We start from the raw sequence: 23,124 nt of genomic DNA on the forward strand, positions 1-23,124 counted from the left end.
TGTCTCTTTCAAACAAAGTGTCCTTCAAGTTAGTGAGGTGCAGTGGTAGCCTGCTAGCTAGTAACATCAGACCAGCATTGATCAATGTTGTCTTTGAGGGCTGCGTTTCACGAACCTTATAGCGCGGGAATGATGCCAAAAACCTCCCTTCCTACCATCCGGTGGATCCATCAAACGTCATGTCAAACGCCTACCAGCACGTTCATTGCTTTATCATGCAACAACAAATGTGTAGCTACCTCTCCGGGGGTTTTGTTTTTGGTGCATTTTGTCTGTTTGTCTAAAATCTAAGACAGTAGAAAATTATGTTTAAATACTTCATTAAATTAAAAACATGATTTTCTACTGTCTTAGATTTTACTTTCACATTGCAAGTAACGCTTAACATGACCAATAGGGCTACAAATTGTGGTTAACTAGTGTCGACAGCATATTGCAGGTAGGCCTAGTTTTGAACATTGGAACTTTAATCGTAGCCTATAGCCAAATTGAAATAAATGCGAATTTATGATAAGCCTGTCAGTTCGACTGGCGACCCACAGTTGGATAAGCAGGTACAGTCTGCATTGCTACATTGAGGGCTTCTCTGTCTGCTGATATTTTGCTCAAAGGTCCAGGCGGTCCACATATAGCCTTCATGCCATTTCAGCTGAAAACACTTTTCATTTGTTAGCCCACTTATAAACGTATCTTTATTAGTGTCAACATTACAGTATTTAGGCTATGTTAATCTCAAGCGCACTCTAAGAAATGGCCGTAGGTCTACTTTTACAGTACAGCACAGCAAAATCTATTCAAATTGCAGTCCGAAGATATTGTCCATAAAACTTTGTTAAACTTAGCCTATAGGCTAGGATACATAATCACATATTTGGAGATTTGAAGTGGGCTCATATGCTTCCATAACGTATTGATGTAAGAAAGAGAAAATGTGGTAAGGCCAGCCTATGGCATTTCTCATATCTCGCGGATAATTGGTTATAGTCCTGTTTTGCCGATGGTTATTACGCATAATAGTTTAAGCAACAATAGCAATAGCTTTTCACTAATAACGACACAAATAGACTAATGAATGTTCATTTAATGAAGTTTCAACATTGTACAGTGTTCCTACATGTATTCATGTTCCAACACAAGCCTACATGTATCCATCATGTTCCAACAGAATAAGTACATGTTGCAACAATTCTGGGCACATGTTGGATACGTGTAAGTTCATGTAGGTATATGTAGGCTGCTTATAAAAATGCAATTATTCTGATACATGTAAGTAAGGCGGGAGGTATGACGTTCGGTTGGTCGATCGGTTGGTTGATCAGATGGACGGTCGGAAGGTTTTAGGCACGATTCCCGCGCCATAGAACCTGAGCTGATCGAAATGTCCTCCTGGGTTGCGGGAGATGATGACACACTGTGAGTTTCCACTTCTTGTCCCTGCTCTGCCCTTTTTTTTCTAAAGAAACGTCTAATATCCATTTGTCCTTCTGTACACTTATTTCGCTAAGGCTATAGTAGAAGCACGAAACATCAATGCGTAATAGCGTAGAGGAGAAGGTACTTAAAATTGCAACATTTTGCAACAAATTATTCTAACCTGCCCAGATCACGTCAGATTTTCTTGCGCTGCTGTTAATACACACAATGGACACAAAACACAATGGACACAAAAGTCTCTTCTACGGGGCTATTTATTTCATTCACGATTAGAGTTTTTGTTGTTGTTGTTGTTGACGGCCCATAGATCCGGGGCTAGCCCCGAATGCCCAGGTCTAACGACGCGCCTGGGTCTCAGGTAAAAAAAAAAAAAAAAAACATACAATTAAGCAATTAAGACGTAGGCCTATGCCTACCATATTTAGCTTAATCGTGGGGGGGATTTCACAGCTGTGGGATGGGAGTGCATTATGAAAAGTTTGTGAAAAACACAGAAAGTAGTAGCCTAGGGCAACTCTTTCCAATCGAAATCGCTTAGGCCTATAATTGGTTTCCCTTTCCACAGGTGTATTAATCAATCACCATGCAGTCTGCATTCATAATATAAACCTGTGGAAAAGGCCTGATGAAACGGGCTACCCGATTTTTTGACTTAAGAACATGCTTAACAACACGGTTTTCGGCCAGGTGCAATCGGCCATCCTTTTTCAGTGCGATTGGACAAGATTTAGGAAACAGAGTTTGGTTTTGATGGACACCTGCTGTTTTCAATTAGAAATGGCTCTGAACGCCTTTTAGTAGGCTATAGCCTAGTTCTGCTATTTCTTGTTAAATTTTAATCCGGTGTGTAAACATGGGCGTCGGAGCCATTCTACGAGCACTTTTTATAATTGATAGTTGGAAATATCAGTGCTGTTATAAAACTGTTAATAGCTCCGACGCCCATGTCAAATCCATTCCACTTTATTAGCCTATGCTACCTCGTTCAAAAGTTTGTTCGATTTACACGAGAAACTTGATGCACGCATGTGTCCTAGTTGTGATATAGTCTGCTGCCACTTGGTGGAGTAAAGCTGTACAAGGCTATCTGATAGCCTACATTTAAAAACATTTTAGTCTTGTAGTAGCCTAGCGTTTAGGCTATTGAACGCCGTGCGTATTTTGTAATCTGATATTCAGTAAAAATCCTCAGACATGAAGAGGTTTATAAATAAAGTGGCATGGTGTTTTCCAAATTCTCGAATTTGATTGGACGATACGAAATGTTAAGATAATGGCCTCCCTGAGACGTGATTAACAGAATAGCCCGTGTATTAGGCCTATCATTTTGCAGTACAGAAGTCCTTTGAGAATATAAAGCACAATGTTAAGTTTGTTATAATAATAGTTAAGTAGGCCTACTGTGGATTTTGAAAATGTGTGGTTGTGTGTGCCACCCGTCCTCATGAAATTTAGAGCAGAGAACCATACACGTTGCCCTAGCGGTTGTTCGGTATCGCTTCTCGGCCTTTTGGCTAAGATCAAGTGTAGTATCTGTTCTTATCAGTTTAATATCTGATACGTCCCCTACCCGGGGACCATATATTAAATTGATTTTTGGAACAGGGAGATGGAATAGGGGCTTGCTCCGTCCACTCCACGCATCGACCTGGTATTGCAGTATCTCCAGGAACGGTGCACTCACTCCCCTCGGGGAAAAATACATGTGGAAAATAACATTGTAATGGTTACTAGAGGTTGTAAATGAATACGCTGTATCACTTTCGGATGTCACTTAAAGCTGTAAATTTAAGTAATCTTTAGCCATCGATGGCTGTGCGTTAATATAAGGCTTAACCTAGTATGTGTTGTGCATAACGCTCGGGGAAACTATTGTTGGAAGTGGTTTGTGCCCTTGGTAGGAACCTGTCAAGGATGTAAACCTGTGTTGTGAATAATTCGGTTATTCGTCTAGTAGATGACATCTATAGAAGCAGATCATATAGGCCTACATTTACTGCACTTGTCCTTTTGAGAATTTTAGCTTGTTTTATATATGCCCTTGATTATTAGTTTTATTTATGTTGGTTGACTATATCAGGACTGTAAAAGCACTGCGTTTTTCTAATGTTTCTGCCATGCCTGAATGAAGATCTTCGCGTAGGCTAGTTGTTCAGGAGGACCAGAGATCGGATCGGTGAATTGTGCCAGTCGGAATCTTCAAAGGGTTGCACCGGAAACTTTCGATGATAACCGAGTAAAATTTTATCTAAAACCTAATATCAAGTATTTGTGACTAACGTTATGCAGTTCAAAACTATGCAACTGTAAGTTTCAATGTATAATATATCTGAAAACACATCGTACACTATTTTGAACATTTCTTGATTGTAGGCTACAAAGGCGGGACATTTGAATGATTCTATGAATGATTCCACCGTTACCAGTCTTCCAGCTGTTTTCCTGGCAGGCTATCTCATGGACGTAAAACGTTGGCATTGTAGCAACAGACAGTATGACAGTAGCCCTATGTCTTGATTAAACGTCGTTAAACATTTGTCTTGTAATCCCATTCGATGTATATTGTACCAACTGAAGGTGAATGTAGCCTAAGCAAATGCATTACTACACAATGACAATGCAGTGTGGTTCCATGATGCATCACGATGAATAGTTTTCATTTTCTATTTTAAATGAAATATAGCGGAATTCCTTGCTTTTATTTTTACACCACATAGTTGCACCACATTAGGAATACAACCCACATGTTTTATCAAAGATAACCTACCGTAGCTACCCTTAAGGTGAAACTTATAGCATTGAATGAGGTCTTACGAGACGAATTCAAGAAAGCATACTTACCTGGCAGGGACGATACCATGATCAAGAAGGTGGTTCATCTACGGCGAGGTCCTGCCATTGCACTTCGGCGGGTACTGACCTGTATGAATTCCCCAAATGTGGGAATCTCAACTGCACAATTTATGGTAGTGGGGGACTGCGTTCGCGCTCTCCCCTGATTCACGTGTCAAAAAAGAATCTAATATAGAGATGTATATAATGCATGCACCATGAAGGAATCTATTCGAAGAGCGTTTGTGGTTAAGGCGTGGTGTGGTGCCAATCCCCTTCACTGCTGTGGCCATTTATGATCTGATCAACAACATACCCAATCATACAGCAAGCCTTTGGTGTAGACCAACAAACACCAAGATATATTTCAATACCAACTACCAGCCAATGACAAATTCTTCAGTCATTTCTCTTTGTTGCTATGGCAATTTATGATCCGATCTGTTAAAGGTTGTATCAGCAATGGCGGGGTAACGTCACTTCTGTTGACATTCAAACAAAACAGAGAGCTAGTGTAATATAAATATAATATATATAATATTAACAGCAGAATATTATAAGAAAAACTATAATGATCTATATGGATATTCAGTATGAACCGTATATGTATGATATGTGCAGTGCAGTAACACTGCCATTGTATTGTAGAAACAGTTACATAATAGTACTAGTAAGAATATGTGTATGTGCAGTATGAATAGTATTCAAAAAGAGATGAAACAGACAGGGTCATTGCTCCAGATCACTATAATAAAAGAGCGAATTAAATTCACTGAATGCATTTAATTAAAACTCTGTTTTAAGATGTGCAGTTTGCGATAAGAAGCTTCCATATTTACAAAAAATTCTTCTGTTAATTTTACAGGATAGAAACTCAGGTGGCAGTGCTGTTAGATGCCGAGAGAAGGTTGGTGATGGTTGAGGTGGTCAGGCGCGCCTACAGGTGTACGGCCATACGCACTGTGCGTACCATCAGACTACTCAACAACGAGAGCGAATTTCCCCTGTGTGTGGTGTATTCACACCAAATTGGCCTAGCATAACTTCCCAACTCTGCACAGTATCCCATTAACAGCATGACAGTAGGCTATTTACAATTTTCTGTAAAGTAAAGTTTGTAAACACATTATCAAACTCAACTTAATGCAGAACTATATGCAAGCACACACCTTTTGTTTGAGCAGGAAAGGGAATAAGCATGCACACTACAGAAGTTGTAGGCTAGGCTACTTGTTGTTTTCTTTTATCTATAGTTGCTGGTTATCAGCACACAATGTTATAAGCTAATTCAACTCAAGACTTATCGTGGATATAACACGTTTTTTTTTTTTTAAACAACGAAAACAGAAAGGAGACTGCAAAACTAGAGGAGTCATTTCAGATGGGCAAGCAGCAAGAACAAGGTAGGCAAAATTGGTATTGCATGTGGATGTTGTTAGTATGGCTACTTTCTAGCTGACCAATGCACGAACCTAACTGGGAAATGGACAAATATTATCAACGCCTTGAAAGTTTCGTTCTGTAGGTGGGTGTGTGTACCATTTCATTCCTGCAGGCGCTCCTGGAGGTGGTGAGGTGTTTTTCTCAGTGGTTGCAGTAGCACAGGCCGCAGTGAATCAGAATCTGATTTAATGACCAAGTATGTACGAATACATACGAATTAGAGTACAGTGCTGGTTAAGACCATGAAAGTGGCTTCATCATGTCGGTCCTTTCCTTAAGCAGGATTGTCCCTGCCATACTGAGCATTTGGAACCTACTCCATCACAGGGTAGTCAGGCGGAGGAAGGACTGCTGGCTTGTGTCGTGAGATTACTCTGCTGTTGAGACGGAGGTGGTCTTGGTGGATGGTTGCTTGGTAGCCTCTAGCCTCTTGCTCTAGCCTCTCTTGCTTTCAAAATCCAGTAGATTGTCTCATTGGCTTTTTGGATGTTGGTCTTCTCCTAACTGGTGCGAGAAGTTTGACCCGAGTGCAACCAAAGTAGTTTCACCAAGGAAGAGCGCTAATGTCTGGTGCTTAGTGCATAGCGCTTGGCCATCTTTACCTTCTATAATACATCATGAAGGGCACATGCAACGGTGCTGTCCTCTGCCACCAGACACAGCGTCCGAGCACCCTCACGCCATGCCACTCATCACTTAAACCTGAGGGCCATGCTGCACTTTTGGACCTGAACATGACAAACACACACACACACACACACACACACAATGTGTGTGTGTTATGGTCACTTTGTGAGCTGCACGTTTCCTTATTGACAATGTAATGTAACTTTTTTGGTGTCTTCCATTCTAGGTGTTGAACAGGCTCACTCTGCTTTCATCAAGTCCAGCTTGGTCGTTTCTGCTCCTCCCTGTTGGACGTAATAATCTGACGTTGTAATCTGAAAACTGCTGCCCTGAGTATAAACAATGCAAATGATCTCAGCTGGTATTCTGTCTATAATGGAGTCCAAACCTTTGACTGGTAGTGTATTTATAAATATACAGTATGTGAGTGTTGTGTTTGTATGACTGTAGGAACACTGCCATTTTCCTTTGGGGATGAATGAAGTATATCCATCTATCTTCAGCAGGGCACGCACCCTTGCCACACAGCCTAGAATTTGCTGAATTTTTAATTCATTTGCTGAATTTAAGCAAATAAACACAAAACAATACTCCAACCTTTGTATCTCTGTATTTTGTTTGACATACCCTTTTGCTGGAATCCATTTTCAGTACCGTGCCGAACATGGAGAGGACCTGGCTGCAGTTAGTCCTGCACGTTGCTGGCATGTGAAAGAGCTGGGTTGAACACAATGCATGCTGGTTAGAAATGTGAATAATATCAAAAATCGAAAGCTGATGTCGAATGTGAAAACTTTTGCTGCATGGTTATCTCAGTGTTCTTCGTACAGAGGCTCACAATAAAATTGTAACACCAAGGCATCCCATGTGTTCATTTGCCTTATGATTCAGTACTTAGGTGCTTCACATTGATCTTACATGATTCTGTTGGATAAATGAATTGGCAAATTCAGAATTGCTGTGGCAAAATAGGTCTGTTCAATGTAATAACGTTGTGTTTGAAAGAAAACCATGGGTTTGCTTAATTTCAGGTGTTGTTGTTCAGAAAGTATTTTGCAGCATTTTAAAAATACAAAAATACAAAACACTGAAGTATTTTGATACAAAATATGAAGGCATTTCCATCATCCCAATCAAATACAAATTCCAAAATAATATTGTTTATTCATATTTTAAATAGCCTACATGTATCAGAAATACTGTACATCCCTGACCATCAACTAATCGAACGTCACTCAGTAACGTAGGACCCTTCACAGATCCAAACACAGAGGTTCAGATGGCAATGAATCATTCTCCTATATATTCATTGAAATTTGAATTATCCTTTTATTTTGTTATATATAATAAAGCACTTTGAAAGATGCTAAATAAATATTACATAAATATGTATGATGACTACATTATCAAAAGAGTCGAGAGACAATGATGCAAAGATTCCATTGATGCATTTAACTGGTAACAATAGTCCTGTATTAAACCATTCCTTTAGGATCACAAAAGGTGGCGAGGCAAAATCATGCCATAGAACAACACAGGGTAAACTGGAATTTTTGTTCCCTTTGGATTGAGTTTGTGTAGATATTGGCTGGTTTCAGATTTTGTGATAATTGGATGTTTGAACTGTGATTTCTGGCAATCTGATTTTGTGGTTCTGCTGGTTCTTAGCCTGCTGCCTGGCAGAAATACACTAGCAAATACACAAGCTACGGGTGCTACTGTATGTCACCCGTGAATGGAAGAATGCAGTCAATTTAAGTTCTGATCAAATCTGGCCCTTTGAAGAGGCCAACTCCACTTTCAACTCACTGATAGCAGCAAAGTAGTCCTTCTGAGGCTGGAACCAGTGTGGCTGATGTCATTTGCATTTCCAGAGTGACTGTCACCCATATGGTGTTGTAACAAATCAAATGACCCAAAGTGTTTCAGGTCATAAACATAACCAATTCAGTCAATAAAAAAAGTCCCCGGTTGTAATCCACAATCTCTTATATTCAGGGTAGTTTTAGAAGGAGGACAGTGAAAATGAATTGATCTTTTGGATGTTTACTACTGTTAAAAACCACATATCAGTCATATGCCCATGGCAGAGCTCATACGAAATAATTGTACTCCACTACCACTTTGCATCAGTGACAACTGCTATTATGCAGGTTTCTAAATCCCATTCAGGTAGTTAACTTGCCTGTTCATACAAGTCTGTACTGCTTCTTAAAAAAAAGACAATTTATAATGTGCAAAAAACCAAATTGACTCGAGATTTTCTGTGACTTTTTTTTTTATTCCCCAACTTGTATTGAAAAGCATCAACATATACTTTAGAAGAAGGTGTTTGGTCTCTTGGTGGTGAAGCGGGGCTTGTGCTGGCGACGAAGAACCCGGTGGGGCAGAGGGAACTTGATCTTGGAGTCCTGCGGAATTCAGGAGAGATATTCAGGACCACATAGATTGTAGTCACCCATTTCAGATAGAACTACAATTCTAGATTTTACTGGTTTCAGTCACCAAGTTTCACATCACAAAGTTGATCTGCAGTTAATAACAGCTGCCCAGCTGATAAGCTGATAGCTGATGTTGCCAGTTCAAAACCGCCAGGTTTGAAGATGGAAAGCTTGTAATCTGGAAGAGGAACTTGGCTTTTTTTTGTGGCGAGTTATTGATCTAGAGCCGGCAACCGTAAGGCCAGTCCAGTGAGAGACCCGCTTAGCACACTGAATATTCAAGGCCCCTCCCATCAAAATAATGGGAGCCCTTCATGCAAGTCTCAGTCACCCAAAAGTGATGCACCCATATAGCAATATGCATTGTGGACCAATATTACAAGTTATGAATGACATGATTATAGAGCATCAGCTTGCCTAAGTACAGGATTGTAAAAGTTCTAATAGTACCATTTAGAAAAGCACTGCTTTGAAAGTCAATTTCAACTTCCATTTACCCAATTTAAAAAGCAAAATTCCTTAAAAGGACCAGACGACTTCACAGGGAGACAGTCAGAGTTGAAACTTACGTGGAACTGCTTGATGGCAGGTCTGCGACATTTGTTGGCTGCGATCACTTGCACCTTCATGATCTGGATGGAGTGAGCACGAGCACGATGGCGTGCACCCATATCCCGATCTGAACACCAGAGAGAAGAAAGGTTAGGAAGTGACCTTTTGGGCTGTCTGACAATCCAGGTCATGGATGTGAGCATCAACCAGCTAAGTCTGAGCACTTTCACACATCACATTTAACGGAATTAAAACAATAACTTAATTTAGCTGTCTCTACTAGGCACATATGCTTAACACATGAACGTTACCGAACACAAATGTTGGACCTTGAATTCACTTCCAGTAGCACAGCAGCAAGTGGAAGGCGACAAGGTCCTATTTCAATTTGTGCACACGCTGAAAAGGAGCATTACAAATGACCAGTAATGACCCTTGGGTTTGTGTGCAGCAATGCCCATGTCAAATCAGAGCAAGAAGGTCTAACTTCAGTTTACTGAGAAATATCCAAACAGGGCTTTTCACTTGGGAACACGCCGCAGACTTGAAGCACAAATATGGACTTAAGACTTCATATTTCAAAGATCCAAGGAACCATGAATGAACTGCCAAGTCTTTGTTTCTCTGCACCTGAGGCAAGAGAATTTACACTAACTGTACATGACCACCAATAGGTGCATAGCAAGACACCAATTCCAATATTAAACAGGGCCAACTGTGTGAGTACATGCATAAGCACTGACCAACCGTATTAATAGTAAGTGCACAGCCAGAAATCAACTCCAAGGACACACTTACAGCACTGAGTAACAGCCCCAGAAGTGGTCAGGTCTCTGTACTCTCTGTACATGTTGTGAGTTCCACTACGGGAGTCATAACGCAGCCAGATGCCAAAGTTCTTAACCTTCAGGGGAGTCTTCTCATGGACCTGGAGGAAATGAAAGGACATAACACATGATAAAATGACACTAAGATAAAACACCTCACTAATCAATAGTTAATTTCTCTGCTGAAGCAACACAACATTAACACTTTTATAACAATTCAAGAACCTCACGCTGTAACGATTAGTAAGAATTGAACTACAAGTAAGAATTTACCTACAGCTGATCTTTCTACCACTCTTACACAAAGCTGTATTAAGTTCTCACCAGTCCACAGTAGACCGTCTCGCCTGAAGCCTTCTTCATCTTCCTCAACTGGGAGACGAAGTACCAGAAGCGGGACTTGGCCACCACATGGTTAGGGGCGAAGATCCTCATGCGGTATAAGGGAGGGTTAGGGTTCTTGGCAGAGGGCAAGAGGCGCCCAATGACTTTATACTCCCTAAGCTGAAAACAGGAAGAGACAGGAAACAGAAACTGCATTTAGTGGATGTTAATGGAGCAGTCACAATGCATTACATACACGTGTCAAAAGTGTAGGACCTTGAATTCACTTTCTAGAACACATCAGTATCCGAAAGGCGACAAGGTGCTTTTTCCTATCAGCACACCACGCTAGATCACATCATTAATTGGACATGACCCTTGGGTTTGGGTGCTACACATCAACAAATGAATGTAAGTTACACATGTGCGACAACATAACATCCAATAACAACTTCCATGTGGGGACTTTTACTTTTGTGACTAAACTAATATCTGTTATCGGCTAGCTGTTATGGCAACATTAGCTCAACTGATGTTAGGATTAGCGTTAACATTAACTAAAGCATCGCGTACACGGTAATTTTGCACAGCATTGTACGCGAATATTAACACCACCACAGTTATTCTTATGAAATAACGTGCAAAGAACCATTACATCGCCACATCATTCCACGCACTCGAGATTTACACTTCTATCAACAAGCTCTTATGTTAGTTCGCTACAGTGGGCTAACGTTCGCCATTAGCCTAGTTAGCGTTAAACGAGACTATCCACGACGCGCATGTGGCTTGCTACCCTTCCGATACATTAGAGAGAAGAAAAAAAAAACACAATTGAATCTACAAAATTAAGATGGAATGAAGAGTTGAACCACTAACACAGGGCACTGGAACTAAAAAAGGCATATGGTTTGATAGGATTTTGACAAAAGTTTTTCAAAGCACCACATGGCTTTTGCTACGACACCGGGACGCCATGTTAGAATCATGGATGGGCCAGGTATTAAATTCGCCTGATACATTTGTCTATACAATAATATACTGATACAAAGACATATACATGTTTAACAAATGTTTACGCAGTAACAGCTGACAAAAAAAATAGTTCAACGACACATATTTGCAGGTTTTCACGAATTTTACATACTGTGCCAGACGCCTTCATGGTGTCTCTCGCTGACTGCCACTGTGAAAAGGAAGTAGAAGGGCGGAGAATCGTTACGTCAAGGCTTGGGAAAGGGCGGTGCTGTAGGCCTATGTATTTTCCTGAACTACTGATGAGCAATTAGTTTAGTAATTCATTATTTGTTAATTTAACAAATTAAAGAAATTCCTGCATTTTTTTACATTTTAGCGTTACAAGTTAGGCTCTATTACAGCATACCATTATGTTAATGAAAATACAGTATTACATACAGCCTTAGACTAACAGGTTATGAAAACATTTAACCCATACAGAAGAGAAATGCAACCCATTCATTTAAAAAGTAATTTTCAAGTCAATGTTCTTCATTAGGTTTATTACATACATCACAAATAGACTGGATCACATACTTTATTTCTGCAAAGGGGCATTTAGGGTTAAGGCTAGGTACATGTAATTTGATATTTGCACGTTGACATAATGGCATAATAATAACGATGGACCATTTTGATAGAACGAACATTTTCAACACATTTTCTGGTGGAATCACGGCAGATAACATCAAGTGAAATCTCAGGTAGCCATGTTTATTCAATAACAATAAAATAAAACTACAGTAAAATCTTGACAAAACAAAGAATGTATATTTGTACAAAGATGGTTGATACAGCAAAAATTAATTAAAATGAAATTAAAATTAAACTGAAGTATCTTTGTTGTAGGCTTTTGACGAAAACACCGGGGAATTTCTTCCTGCGGTCGTGACCCAGGTAAATGTGACGTTCCCATTTCCGTTGAGCTCCAGTCGCCGCCGCCGACACGCCGCAATCTAGAGAATCGCCAAGCCGGACCGTCAACGCAACATTAACGTTAGTTGTGTTTTCTGGAGTATTCATTTTACTGGGGACTACGAATAACGGGGGATGACTCCTTAAAGTCGACAATAAGGTACACAGTCATTCTATTATCATGGCTACAAATGGGCCTTTGGTCATGTGGACCTTTTAAACTTTTCTGCCAAGCATTTTTGACACAATGTGAAAGGGAGAGGCGTGCTGATAGGCGAGAAAAAGCTGTCGGTGCGTTGTGGCTAGCTGGCTAGCAAGCTCGTTAGCTAGCCGGAGTTGTATTTACCTAAATACACAAACGCATCCACAAACGCATTATTAACGTTCAACTGATGTGTTGGTTAGCAGGTATGCCGGTGATATCCCACGAACGTACACTGATTATATTAGTGAAACTTGCACGCCATGCCACGTTATTGTAAAGTGAAGGCGCATGTGACACATAGGCATGATGCTAGCAAGCTATAATACATTAGCTAATTGCTAAGTTCTAGCTACTCAGTATGTTCAACTTTCCGAGAAAGCCAACCTGATGTGTTGCGGCTGAAAAGTTATTTAAAAGATAACATGGTTGTCGTGAAAGGAGGACCATCGTTATGTATTGATAGACTGTTATGTGAACGTGGACGAATTGTGCGTTAGCAGAGTGAAGAGTAGAGCTAACGTTAGTTATGTTTTTGGTGTGACTGTTTTTGGCTAGCCATCTCATTGGTCACACTCTGCCAAAGGCAGCGCTAGCGTGAATAGGCATTGCTGTCTAACTTGGATGTTGACGTTGCATCATATCAGTGAAAATGCAACCAGTGTTGGCAATTGTTTCCAATTCAGTGTAGCCAATGATGAACAGCTACCCCATTTCACCAATACGTTTGATCACTCACAAGTGGCAGTCTTTATGCTGATGGTGTTGGTTCAGACTCAGCTGATGAAAAACAACTCCGCAGAAACGCAGAGGCTCTGTTTTTACATAAGCTTGCTTTTCTAGTGGCAATCCCTATGACAATACAGGTAGCCGCTATTGTGTCGCTTGTTATGGTATAACCTGTCCTGGAAATAAAGGTTGAAACTCGAAGCTTGAAAGTTAAGCTGTTTATCCACAGGAGGCAACTTGATTAAATCATTTAGCAGTGAATGAGATTTCAGAGTGTTGCCCTTATTTTATTTACCAGCAGGTGATCAGAGAAAGTCATTATTCAGTGACATGCTATTATGTAAATCCCCCCCTGTACACTTCCCTCCCCATCCCCAGATGTGTGTGATCTGCCTTTTGGTAGAGGAAAAGAGGGAACCTGAATTGAAGACTAGCTAACCCACGGATGGCCTGCCAGTCTGCACCAGTCATCATGGATGAGCAAGCGCTGCTGGGGTTGAACCCAAATGCAGATGCTTGTTACCGACAAAGGGTAAGAATGTTTGCTGTGTTTTTGTATACCATCCCTAATGTATATGATAGTTCTATTCATTGCATGATGGGTCACAATTGGAAGTTGGTTGAATTGTTGTCAGTGTAGTTTGTCTACTTTCATTTATCATGGAGTTTGATAAATGTTCTATGATGTATAAATCACTGGTTCATTTTCGTTGATGGTACTTTTGCTTTACTTCACTTAAGAGACTGCCTTGTTCTGGTAGATTGATCATTGCTCTGATGAGCAGTCAGTATCTACCAATCTTTCTTCAGATCAGTCATGTTGCTGTTTATACTGGCCAGTTGCGTGTGATTATTTCTTTTAGTGGTTATAAATAACAGTTATTTTGGCATTGGCATGAAGTTACTGATCCTGTGACTACCTGTGATTTGAATGAAGCTCAGTGTTCAGTTTGATCAGACAGCGTTGGGGTGACCTCTGTATATCATGCGGCGTTGGAGTGATATCTGTCTATCATGCTCTGGTCCTCTCTCATTTACAGATTACGAGTTGCCTGATGTAATCAGAGATGAAATGTTTATCTAATGTTTACAGGTTTCCCTTGGCAATTGTATTGCAATTTTTTTGCAACTCATGGCTATAAATATGGGTGGATATCACTGGAGAGTGCCATTCACCTCTCACAATTGCCATTTTGGTCTTAATTTTCTATTCTTTTTATGTTTTATCTTAAGCAGCAGATACTCAAGTTGTGGAGATATCTTTTAGCTGAGCTCCCATACCTATTTTCAGATAATTATGGGACAATATTCAGACAATATTCTGATTTCTGACAGGGTGGATGATAGGGTGGACATTTTCACCTTCAGTTAACATTTTTACTCCCAGCAAACTGTCACTGGGTCACTATCTAGACTTGTTGTAGAAGAGACTTTGGTATAGTTAGTTATACCTGCATAATATGAAAATATTGTATTCAAATCACAGCTGGCATTTTTGTCCCGACACGGTGGACATTTTAAGCTTGGGCAGAGCAAGTAAGCATACCAGAGACTTTCTAATGAGGAGACACAACACTCAAAACATCCTCCATAGAAATGCATGGGCTTAGTTTGTAATGCCAATATGGCAGTTGTCTACGCATATCACACCCCTTCCGCAGCAAAACGTTGACATGTGAATACATTGAGCCAATCAAGTGCTGTGTTGTGAAGACATCGTGCCAATCATGTGTTGTGATCTCGCCGCTGGAGCAAGATTGCAGTAGATTGGTGTCGTTAAGCCTTGTGCACGCGCATTTCTGGATGGATGGATGCCCGATGAGTGCCCAAAAAGCGTTGCCATATGGCCGCCGAGTGGAGGGACTTGCCTAAAAGGACTTTGCTTATACAGACAATTTGTCAGTAAGAAGGTCAACTGGTCACTAACTTCAGCAGGTGAATTTCCCACCACTGAAGGGAGAAGAAAAACTGTTGTCATCTGTTGTGATGAGAAACTGCAAACAGTGAATAAAACCAGATAAACGCATTGGTGTGATCATGTCTACGTTCCTTTGTGGTGGACCTGGAGAGATTCGCTACATCCTGATCTTATTAGAGAGGGTAACCTTTTCTTAAAGGGGCATATTTCCCAATACGACAGGATGGACAATCATTTCAGGCACACACAAAAACTATGGAGTAATATATTGTTTAGCAAAACAATAATTTGAAAGCAATTGGAAAGAAATATATTTTTTAGGGTTTTACTATGTTTTATTCACTTTAAACTTTAATGCATAGTGATGGGGACATGGCAAAATATCATGCATTCTTTTATATAAAACTGAAAAGAAGAAAAAAAAAAAATTCTAGAAAATGCATGTAAAATGGCCAGGTAATGTTTTCTCTGAATACAACATGCATAGACAAATATAACAAATTCTTTCAAATGAATTTTGTTTCTTTCATTTATGTCATGTTGACCTGGCAAACTATGAGTTATTCATGTCCAGGACAGCAAAAGGCACCGCTCAGTGATATTCATCCATATCTCATAGGGAAGAAGTTGAAAAATATTTACATAAAAGTCTAAGTGGGCTTAGGAGCCTGTGGTTTTCCACAAACTTGAGACAGCGTTGTCTTAGGGATGTTCGTGATGAAATGCAACAGAAATTAACAATATAAATACAATGAACCAAACTAACAATGTCCATTGTGTATCTACAAAGGGTTTTGCGCAATACATTGGTACACATTGTCTTTCAAAGAGGAAATACTCCAACATGCATTCTAGATGCAGCATAGATAAGTGTCAAGAGACGAAAAATGATCTCTGGACAATATTCAATACTACCAGTGACTCCCTATCAGCCAGTCTATATGGTCATACAGCATCATATGATGCAATATGTTCAATTATTCAGCAATATAGTACCGCAAGCTCTGGTTTCAGCACATGAACAGTGGAAAATGGGAACATGGAGTTAATGTGGCTAGTACCCGAGGTGCTATAGTTTGGTACAGTGGGAAAGAACTCTTGGATGCAACCAGTATTTACGCCCCAGTTACCATGGGGCAAAGTGTGTGGGTGGCTTCAGAATGTCGTGTGCTTGTGTCAGTCTGATGCTGGTGTTAGTCAGGTTTGCTTGTCAGGTTTGCTTGTCTGTTTCTATACCTGTGCATCTCTCTCCTTGTCTCTCTTAGGCACTGGCATATTTTGAGCAACTGAAGGAGTCTCAGGATGCCTGGGAGATGTGTGCAGAAGCTCTGGCTAAAGGCTTTTACAGGTAGACTGCTTGAGAAAATACAGTCTCATTAGTGATTATTTGTAAACAATACAGTACGTTTTCCGTTTTTTTTTTTTTTTTTTTTTCGTTTTAATTTTTTACCCGTTTGTGATTTCCTTCCTACAGTGACGACCATGTCAAGTTCTTTTGCTTCCAAGTGTTGGAGCACCAGATCAAATATAGGTAAGTACAATGTTCACTGGGAAAGACCTGGTTTGACCAGGAGCGTTATCTGTTTACCCCATGACTAGTTCTCACATGCTTTAAAGGGACCTTCGGGGGATATACTATGCAGCAAGATGAGCGAGGTTTCTCGCACTGAATGTCAGGGTTTGCAAGGTTATGAAGGTGGCTCTCTTATGACGGGGCCAGATCACCAGAGCAATTTATACTATAACTTAACCTGCTCCGGAGCAGGTTATGTTTGAGATAAAGGCTCAAAACGTGTAAAAGTACAGCCTACAACCAATCATTATCTTGGAAAACAGTCACCATACCTGGGTTACCAGCTTCTGTAAAGCGTTACAGGCGGAGCTCTGTGCGTTCCCATTTTTAATCAGGCAGAGTCTAAAGCCTGGTTTGAATAATGCAACTGATAACCACTATCATAGTACCAACATTTCCTTTCGGATTAATGAAGTAATTATCTATTGCCAATGGCCTCATATCGCTAGTTCAGGGTTTGTCCAGCCATCTTGCACAAAGAGAGCCTGGTTATGTGTAACTTGCTATGTAGTATACCGCTCTGTTTTTAAAGCTAAGGTTGAATTTGCCATTAACCTAAGCATACCACTCATTCTTAGTGCAAAGAATGTCTGAATAGGACCGTCTATACTAAGATGATGTTTTTAACATGCTTGCTTTTCAACACTTCCATACATCCATACTACTGTGCATGAAAGGCAATGTTACTGGGATGGTCCCTCTGACTGGGGCCTGATGGAGGATCCAGTTCCTGGAAAGAATGTTTGCATGTGTTATGTGTTATGTGTTCGTACAGGCATGGGGGCCTGACTGCAGCCCAGCAGCAGCTCATCAGGGAAACGCTGATGAAGTGGCTCCAGACACAGGTGTGTGTGTGTGTGTGTGTGTGTGTGTGTGTGTGTGTGAGTGTGAGTAAGTATCATATACTGTATATATGTATATAATCTCTCTATATATATATATATATATATATATATATATATATATATATATATAATATATATATATATATATATATATATATATATATATATATATATATATATATATATATATATATATATATATATATAATCATAATGAGGGAGAGGCCTCTACTTGACTCACAACTGTTTGTTTGTTTTTACACCATAACACTCACCATATATACATACATGTAATCTGCAGAATTCTACAGGATCGTTCTCTTAATTAGGACTGCCACGGCGCTAGCACATAGATTTTTTTTTTTTCCATCCCTGCGTTCCTCCCAGCAGTTTTCGGTTGAGGATTCCAGTCCTGACACCAGAACACCCGAGGCATGTGAAGCTTGGTGGGCATGTAGCCCCACTCCACTAGGCTAATAGAACCTCTCCCTTACCCCCACCCCACATCTCCTAAAATTTCATTTTGCTCACGCAACAAAATGGCTGCCACCAGCCAATCAAAAATTCACCAGCCAAAACAATATTGTCCCAATATCTTCAGATGCGAATGTTCAAAGCAGGTGGCAACACCGTGCAGACTGTCATACCATGTACATCCAGTCATCCAGTGCATTTTCTGATCTCATTGGTTTAATCAAATGAATGACTGCCAGAATTTTTTTGCAATTGCTTTCTCAATCAAGTGACATTTTTCTTAGCATATAACTAAGCCTCTTCCTCTCACATGCAGCTGATGAACGTGCACCAGGAGAAGCCATTCATTCGGAATAAGGCGGCACAGGTGTTCGCCCTGACCTTCGTACGGGAGTACCTGACCCACTGGCCTAAGTTCTTCTTCGATATTCTCACTCTGATCGGACTAAACCCTCATGGAGTGGACATCTACCTGCGCACCCTCATGGCCATCGATGCTGAGGTGGTGGACCGGGACATCATGCACTCCGTTGAGGTAAACATTACTACTACTACTACTACTACTACAACTACTACTAGTAATAGTAATAGTGTTTGTCTGTCTTTTGGTCTATAGGTCAAGGTGCCTCACAGAATATAATCATAATGTTTAGGCTTTGGGCTTTGGAAAGCATCTTGAGACAATTTCATCATTATTAGCACTAAATAAATGCATTTAATTTAATAGAAATGGAATGTAATTGGAATATAAATAATAACAGTAAATCTGTTTTACCTCCTGCCCTCCTCCCCTCCTGCCCCTCTCCACTTCACTCCAGGACACCCGCCGGAATACCCTGATCAAAGACACCATGCGTGAGCAGTGCATCCCCAGCCTGGTGGAGTCCTGGTTCCAGATCCTGCAGGCCTACCAGCAGTCCCACAGTGAGCTCACCTGCCAGTGCCTGGAGGTGGTGGGCGCCTACGTGTCCTGGATCGACCTCAACCTCATCGCCAATGACAGGTCAGCACCTCCCAGGTTGTTCCAGCCCTGCTTAACGTGTAGGAACACCATGTGCTCTTTTGGGGAGCAGCCAGATGTTTGACTTGTTTGGAATCGGTCCAGATGCATAGTATATTTGGTGTTTTAAAGCAACCTTTACCTTGAAATAATGGCTTCAAACTCCTTTTGATGGTACGCGGACTCATGATTGACAGAACCGTGATTGTTAATAATGATGCCCAGAATGCCTGATATTGCACTGTAGCTTTGTTGCTCTGACCAGAAATGTCACCCTCGTCATTAGTCCTTGATAAATTGGGTACCCCCTTAGCGCTGTGGGTACTCAGTACATTCATATTTGACAACAAGGGGAATTCCAACATTGTGTTGCTTTAAGATAAGAGAAATCAGGAGTGTAAACAGTAAAAGCCTCAAAAACACACACAATTGGGAATGGATGTTTGACAACACCAGGCCTTAAAGAGAATTGCTGAAAGACTAGACATGTTGAAATCATATTGTCTAAAGAGCATTGTGCCAAATGTGAAACGCAGCAGTTCTTGTCATGTTTGTTCACTAAAAACATGCATAATATATAAGTTCTGTAGCTGGTGCAGTAGAGAGAATCTTAATTATAAAATACTTCTTTTTAAAGTTTTAAGGGCCATGTACTATCAAACTTAAAAGGATATCAAAGGAGGAACCAGACTCCCTAGTCTGTATTGTCATGCGCACAGTCTCAAGTCCATATTCATGGCATAAATTCCTTCATTCATACATTCATTTTTTGTATGTAGGCCAGAAAGAAATGTTATAAGCAACAGCACCATACACAACTGTAATATTTAAATTATAGGCAGAATTAATCACTAAAAGCCATTTCAGGTTTTAGGCATACAATGGTTACTCACTGCTTGACCCAGATGAAACTGGTAATTGACATCAAATTCACTGTTACGTGTGGTCATGTAAAACCCACATCCACGGATGAGGTGCCCTTGAGAAAGGCACCTAACCCCCAACTGCTCACCGGCCGCTGGATTAAGGGCTGCCCACTGCTCCGGGTGTGTATGTGTGCTCCTAGTGTGGAAGTGCTCCTAGTGAGCTCACTGCTCTGAGTGCATGTATGAATGTGTGTACACTACCTACGGATGGGTAAAATGCAGAGAACAAATTTCCAATAGGAACTTCCTACAGGACTATACAGTATAACTCATGTGGACTGTGGTGAGTGTAGAATTTGGGGCTTAAATAATATTGTAAGATAAGCATGCCTGTTTGTGTTTACAAATCACACACTTAACACTTACAACCACAATTTACCCGTGAAAGCATTTTCTTTGATGTTTGACTCATAGGCTTGATAAGCCCCAGATCAGGGCCCTTGACCAGGTGTACTGACCCCTCCCTTTCTATTGTCTGCTCATGCAGGTTTGTTAACTTGCTGCTGAGTCAGATGTCTGTGGAGGACCTGAGAGAGGAGGCTTGCGACTGCCTGTTTGAAATTGTCAACAAAGGCATGGATCCTGTTGACAAAACCAAGCTGGTGGAGCTACTGTGCCAAGTGCTGCAGTCAGCCGGCTTCTTCAATGTGGAACGGGTATGATGCAAGTTAGACTCGGGCTGAATAAGAGAACAAAAAAAGAAAATGGCTGAAATGTTGGTACTATTAAAGTTTATATTTTGGAGTAATTGGAGTCTGAAGCTGACCAAAGACTTTTCTGAAGATTCCTTTGTAGCTTTGAGAGTTTGAAAGTGCTGTCAATGACTCGTATGGTCATACACCAAACGTTATCACTGCTTATGCTGAGGCTGATATGTACTGTACTAAAAGAAAAAATTGCATTTGAAGAATTTTCTGAATTTATTGGAAACTCTTGAATCAATATACCAGCTTGTTGCACAGTGGTCAAAAGATTGTGAAACCATTCAGTAAAGACAGTCATTGGTTGACATTATGCTGTATTTCTGTGAGCGCAGAGGTTAAAGATTAGATTTCTGTTTCCTCTACCTCCACCACACATACACACAAACACATACACACCGGTTTCCTCCAGGAGGAAGATGTGGACTTCCTGGCCAAGTTCTCACGGCTGGTCAACGGCATGGGCCAGTCGCTGGTGCTCAGCTGGACCAAGCTCCACAAGGCAGGCAACGTCAAGGTTGCCACGGAAACACTGCGGGCACTGGAGGCCAAGGTGCCACTCATGCTGCAGCTGCTCGTGCACGAGGACGATGACATCTCGGCCAACATTGTGGGCTTCTGCTACGAGTACCTGCATGTCCTCAAACAGGTGGGGCCTCTGATTTGTCTACCTGGTTCCAGAGGAAGCACTTTTGGTTCTGATTATTTAAATCATAATATTTCGTGAATTTTCTCTGTCTGCATTTATATGAAATGCCACACACAGCTCTTTGGTTGTATAGTATGACATGTGCTACAAAAAAATTGGATTCACTATGCAGTGAATAACTTCTCTTACGCTCCACTGCTACGTCGGGCCGCATTACCACCTCGAACGTGCATTATTCTGTTAACCGAACGCCGTGTCATCCATTATCTCTTACGTATTTATCACGCACAGGGCCTATGGTTTTGTGCTGGCTATGTAATGCATACATGCATGTGAGCCAGGTGCTTCTATGTGAGGGGAATCAATATGCTTAGATGTCAAACTGGTAGTTGTAGTCTATAGTACTATTATTCTTTTTTACATGGATGGAAAACACAGCTGAAAGGTGGCATTGAATCACTGAAGAGTGAAACATGAGCTAACTTACATTAAATGTGCTATTTACAGCTTCCGCTTCTGACTGACCAACAGAAAGCTAATGTGGAGGTAAGGCAACTCTCAAATAGTTTCATCTCATGTTTTCTATCCATGTTGTTGGTCTTCCTTGTGTAACGTTACAGTAATTAGTAATTCCTAATTCCTTAGTAATTCCTAATGTTGGCTTTTTTAACAGGCAATCATGCTGGCGGTCATGAAGAAACTGACCTATGATGACGAGTACAACTTCGAAAATGAGGTAAGAGGTTCATGGTCTTGATCATGGTGCTGTGAAGACTTCTGCTAGGTTTAATATTTTCTTCAAAGTTCTACTGAAGTAGTTTAGCACTAATGTAATACCTTCCATTTTAATTATTTCAGTACTTTCAATACTTTTAGTACTGGTGCCTTACATTTTTTTTACCTCAGTACTTTTAGTACTGATGCCTTCCATTTTGGCACAAACCTGCCTTGCTGTGTATCGGCTCCTTTCTAGCCTTGTCTGACCTGTGCTCTCCCTCCTCTGCCTGGCGTAGGGGGAGGACGAGGCCATGTTTGTGGAGTACCGCAAGCAGCTGAAGATGCTGCTGGACCGCCTGGCCCAGGTCTCCCCCGAGCTGCTCCTCGAGGCTGTGCGCAGGGTCTTCAACAACACTTTACAGTAAGTCTGCATGCACTGGACAGGGCTGGACTGGCCACAGTGGGCCTCTGTTAAGCCTAAATGTTATCAAAGTAATATTTATGGCAACACTTAGAATTTGCCTTTATTATCAACCCTTACTTAAAGATGGCATGTGTAATGTCCGCCAAAAAATCAATTCATACTCCACATTCCATAAACGATGGGGGCAGTATACCTCCAGAAAGTGAGTTGGTCTACCCTAGAGTAATAACCGAGAAACGTGTATTGCAGTTTGGCTGGTGGTTATGTTGCCCGCATAACGCATCCCATGGCGGAAACTGGTATTATGACACCTGTCGGGCTGTGGCTAGTAATTTAGCATGCTAATTCAGGTTGATATCTCTGCAGCACTATACCTTGTTTTTTTTTAATGACATCATCGCCCTTATTTCTTCTCATTCTTTTGATGCGTGTAGCTCATTTTTTGGATCTTTTTATCTCAATTCTTACACGTCACCTTTTAATACATATAAAATACATATAAAACATAATGTATCATCATGTAGTGAATATTGTTGTAACATATCATTTCTGCA

General features: G+C 40.7%; 2 protein-coding genes, 1 long non-coding RNA gene and 4 other non-coding genes across 8 annotated transcripts in view; 3 read left to right on the top strand and 4 right to left on the bottom strand.

The window, feature by feature from the left end:
* On the bottom strand, positions 1 to 13,590 carry LOC121696844. Its single transcript, XR_006026328.1, has 3 exons — positions 13,581 to 13,590; positions 1,365 to 1,557; positions 1 to 115 (listed from the first exon to the last, which is right to left on the bottom strand). It is a non-coding gene; the product is annotated as an uncharacterized LOC121696844 (long non-coding RNA).
* Positions 2,929 to 3,119, top strand: LOC121697972. Its single transcript, XR_006026647.1, has one exon. It is a non-coding gene; the product is annotated as a U2 spliceosomal RNA (small nuclear RNA).
* On the top strand, positions 4,268 to 4,432 carry LOC121697964. The gene has a single exon (XR_006026642.1). It is a non-coding gene; the product is annotated as a U1 spliceosomal RNA (small nuclear RNA).
* On the bottom strand, positions 8,597 to 11,741 carry rpl18a (ribosomal protein L18a). The gene is made up of 5 exons (XM_042077887.1): positions 11,628 to 11,741; positions 10,481 to 10,660; positions 10,128 to 10,257; positions 9,347 to 9,456; positions 8,597 to 8,747 (listed from the first exon to the last, which is right to left on the bottom strand). Exons 1-5 carry the CDS (start codon positions 11,643 to 11,645, stop codon positions 8,655 to 8,657), a joined length of 531 nt encoding a protein of 176 aa, XP_041933821.1. The 5' UTR covers positions 11,646 to 11,741; the 3' UTR covers positions 8,597 to 8,654.
* On the bottom strand, positions 9,648 to 9,781 carry LOC121697959. Its single transcript, XR_006026637.1, has one exon. It is a non-coding gene; the product is annotated as a small nucleolar RNA SNORA68 (small nucleolar RNA).
* Positions 10,746 to 10,875, bottom strand: LOC121697958. The gene has a single exon (XR_006026636.1). It is a non-coding gene; the product is annotated as a small nucleolar RNA SNORA68 (small nucleolar RNA).
* The window catches only part of xpot (exportin, tRNA (nuclear export receptor for tRNAs)), a 19,169-nt gene continuing 8,449 nt past the window's right edge, over positions 12,405 to 23,124 (top strand). The window contains exons 1-12 of one of the 2 annotated variants that reach the window (XM_042077882.1): positions 12,405 to 12,572; positions 13,722 to 13,875; positions 16,527 to 16,609; positions 16,736 to 16,792; positions 17,610 to 17,679; positions 18,470 to 18,688; positions 18,975 to 19,156; positions 20,567 to 20,735; positions 21,193 to 21,429; positions 21,937 to 21,975; positions 22,103 to 22,165; positions 22,443 to 22,567. In XM_042077882.1, the coding sequence (XP_041933816.1) occupies positions 13,789 to 13,875; positions 16,527 to 16,609; positions 16,736 to 16,792; positions 17,610 to 17,679; positions 18,470 to 18,688; positions 18,975 to 19,156; positions 20,567 to 20,735; positions 21,193 to 21,429; positions 21,937 to 21,975; positions 22,103 to 22,165; positions 22,443 to 22,567 (1,331 nt within the window). In that variant the 5' untranslated portion in view covers positions 12,405 to 12,572; positions 13,722 to 13,788. Of the gene's footprint in view, positions 12,573 to 13,721; positions 13,876 to 16,526; positions 16,610 to 16,735; positions 16,793 to 17,609; positions 17,680 to 18,469; positions 18,689 to 18,971; positions 19,157 to 20,566; positions 20,736 to 21,192; positions 21,430 to 21,936; positions 21,976 to 22,102; positions 22,166 to 22,442; positions 22,568 to 23,124 lie in introns of both variants that reach the window. The other variant, XM_042077881.1, reaches the window with a different exon arrangement.

This window comes from Alosa sapidissima, chromosome 22 (genome assembly GCF_018492685.1).
Source record: "Alosa sapidissima isolate fAloSap1 chromosome 22, fAloSap1.pri, whole genome shotgun sequence".
Taxonomy (NCBI): Eukaryota; Metazoa; Chordata; class Actinopteri; order Clupeiformes; family Clupeidae; genus Alosa; species Alosa sapidissima.

Coding starts and splice junctions, on each gene's coding strand:
- rpl18a (XM_042077887.1), bottom strand. Junction 9,457..10,127: donor TGGGGCTGTTACTCAGTGCT/GTAAGTGTGTCC, acceptor TCTGGTGTTCAG/ATCGGGATATGGGTGCACGC. Junction 8,748..9,346: donor CTGCCATCAAGCAGTTCCAC/GTAAGTTTCAAC, acceptor TGAATTCCGCAG/GACTCCAAGATCAAGTTCCC.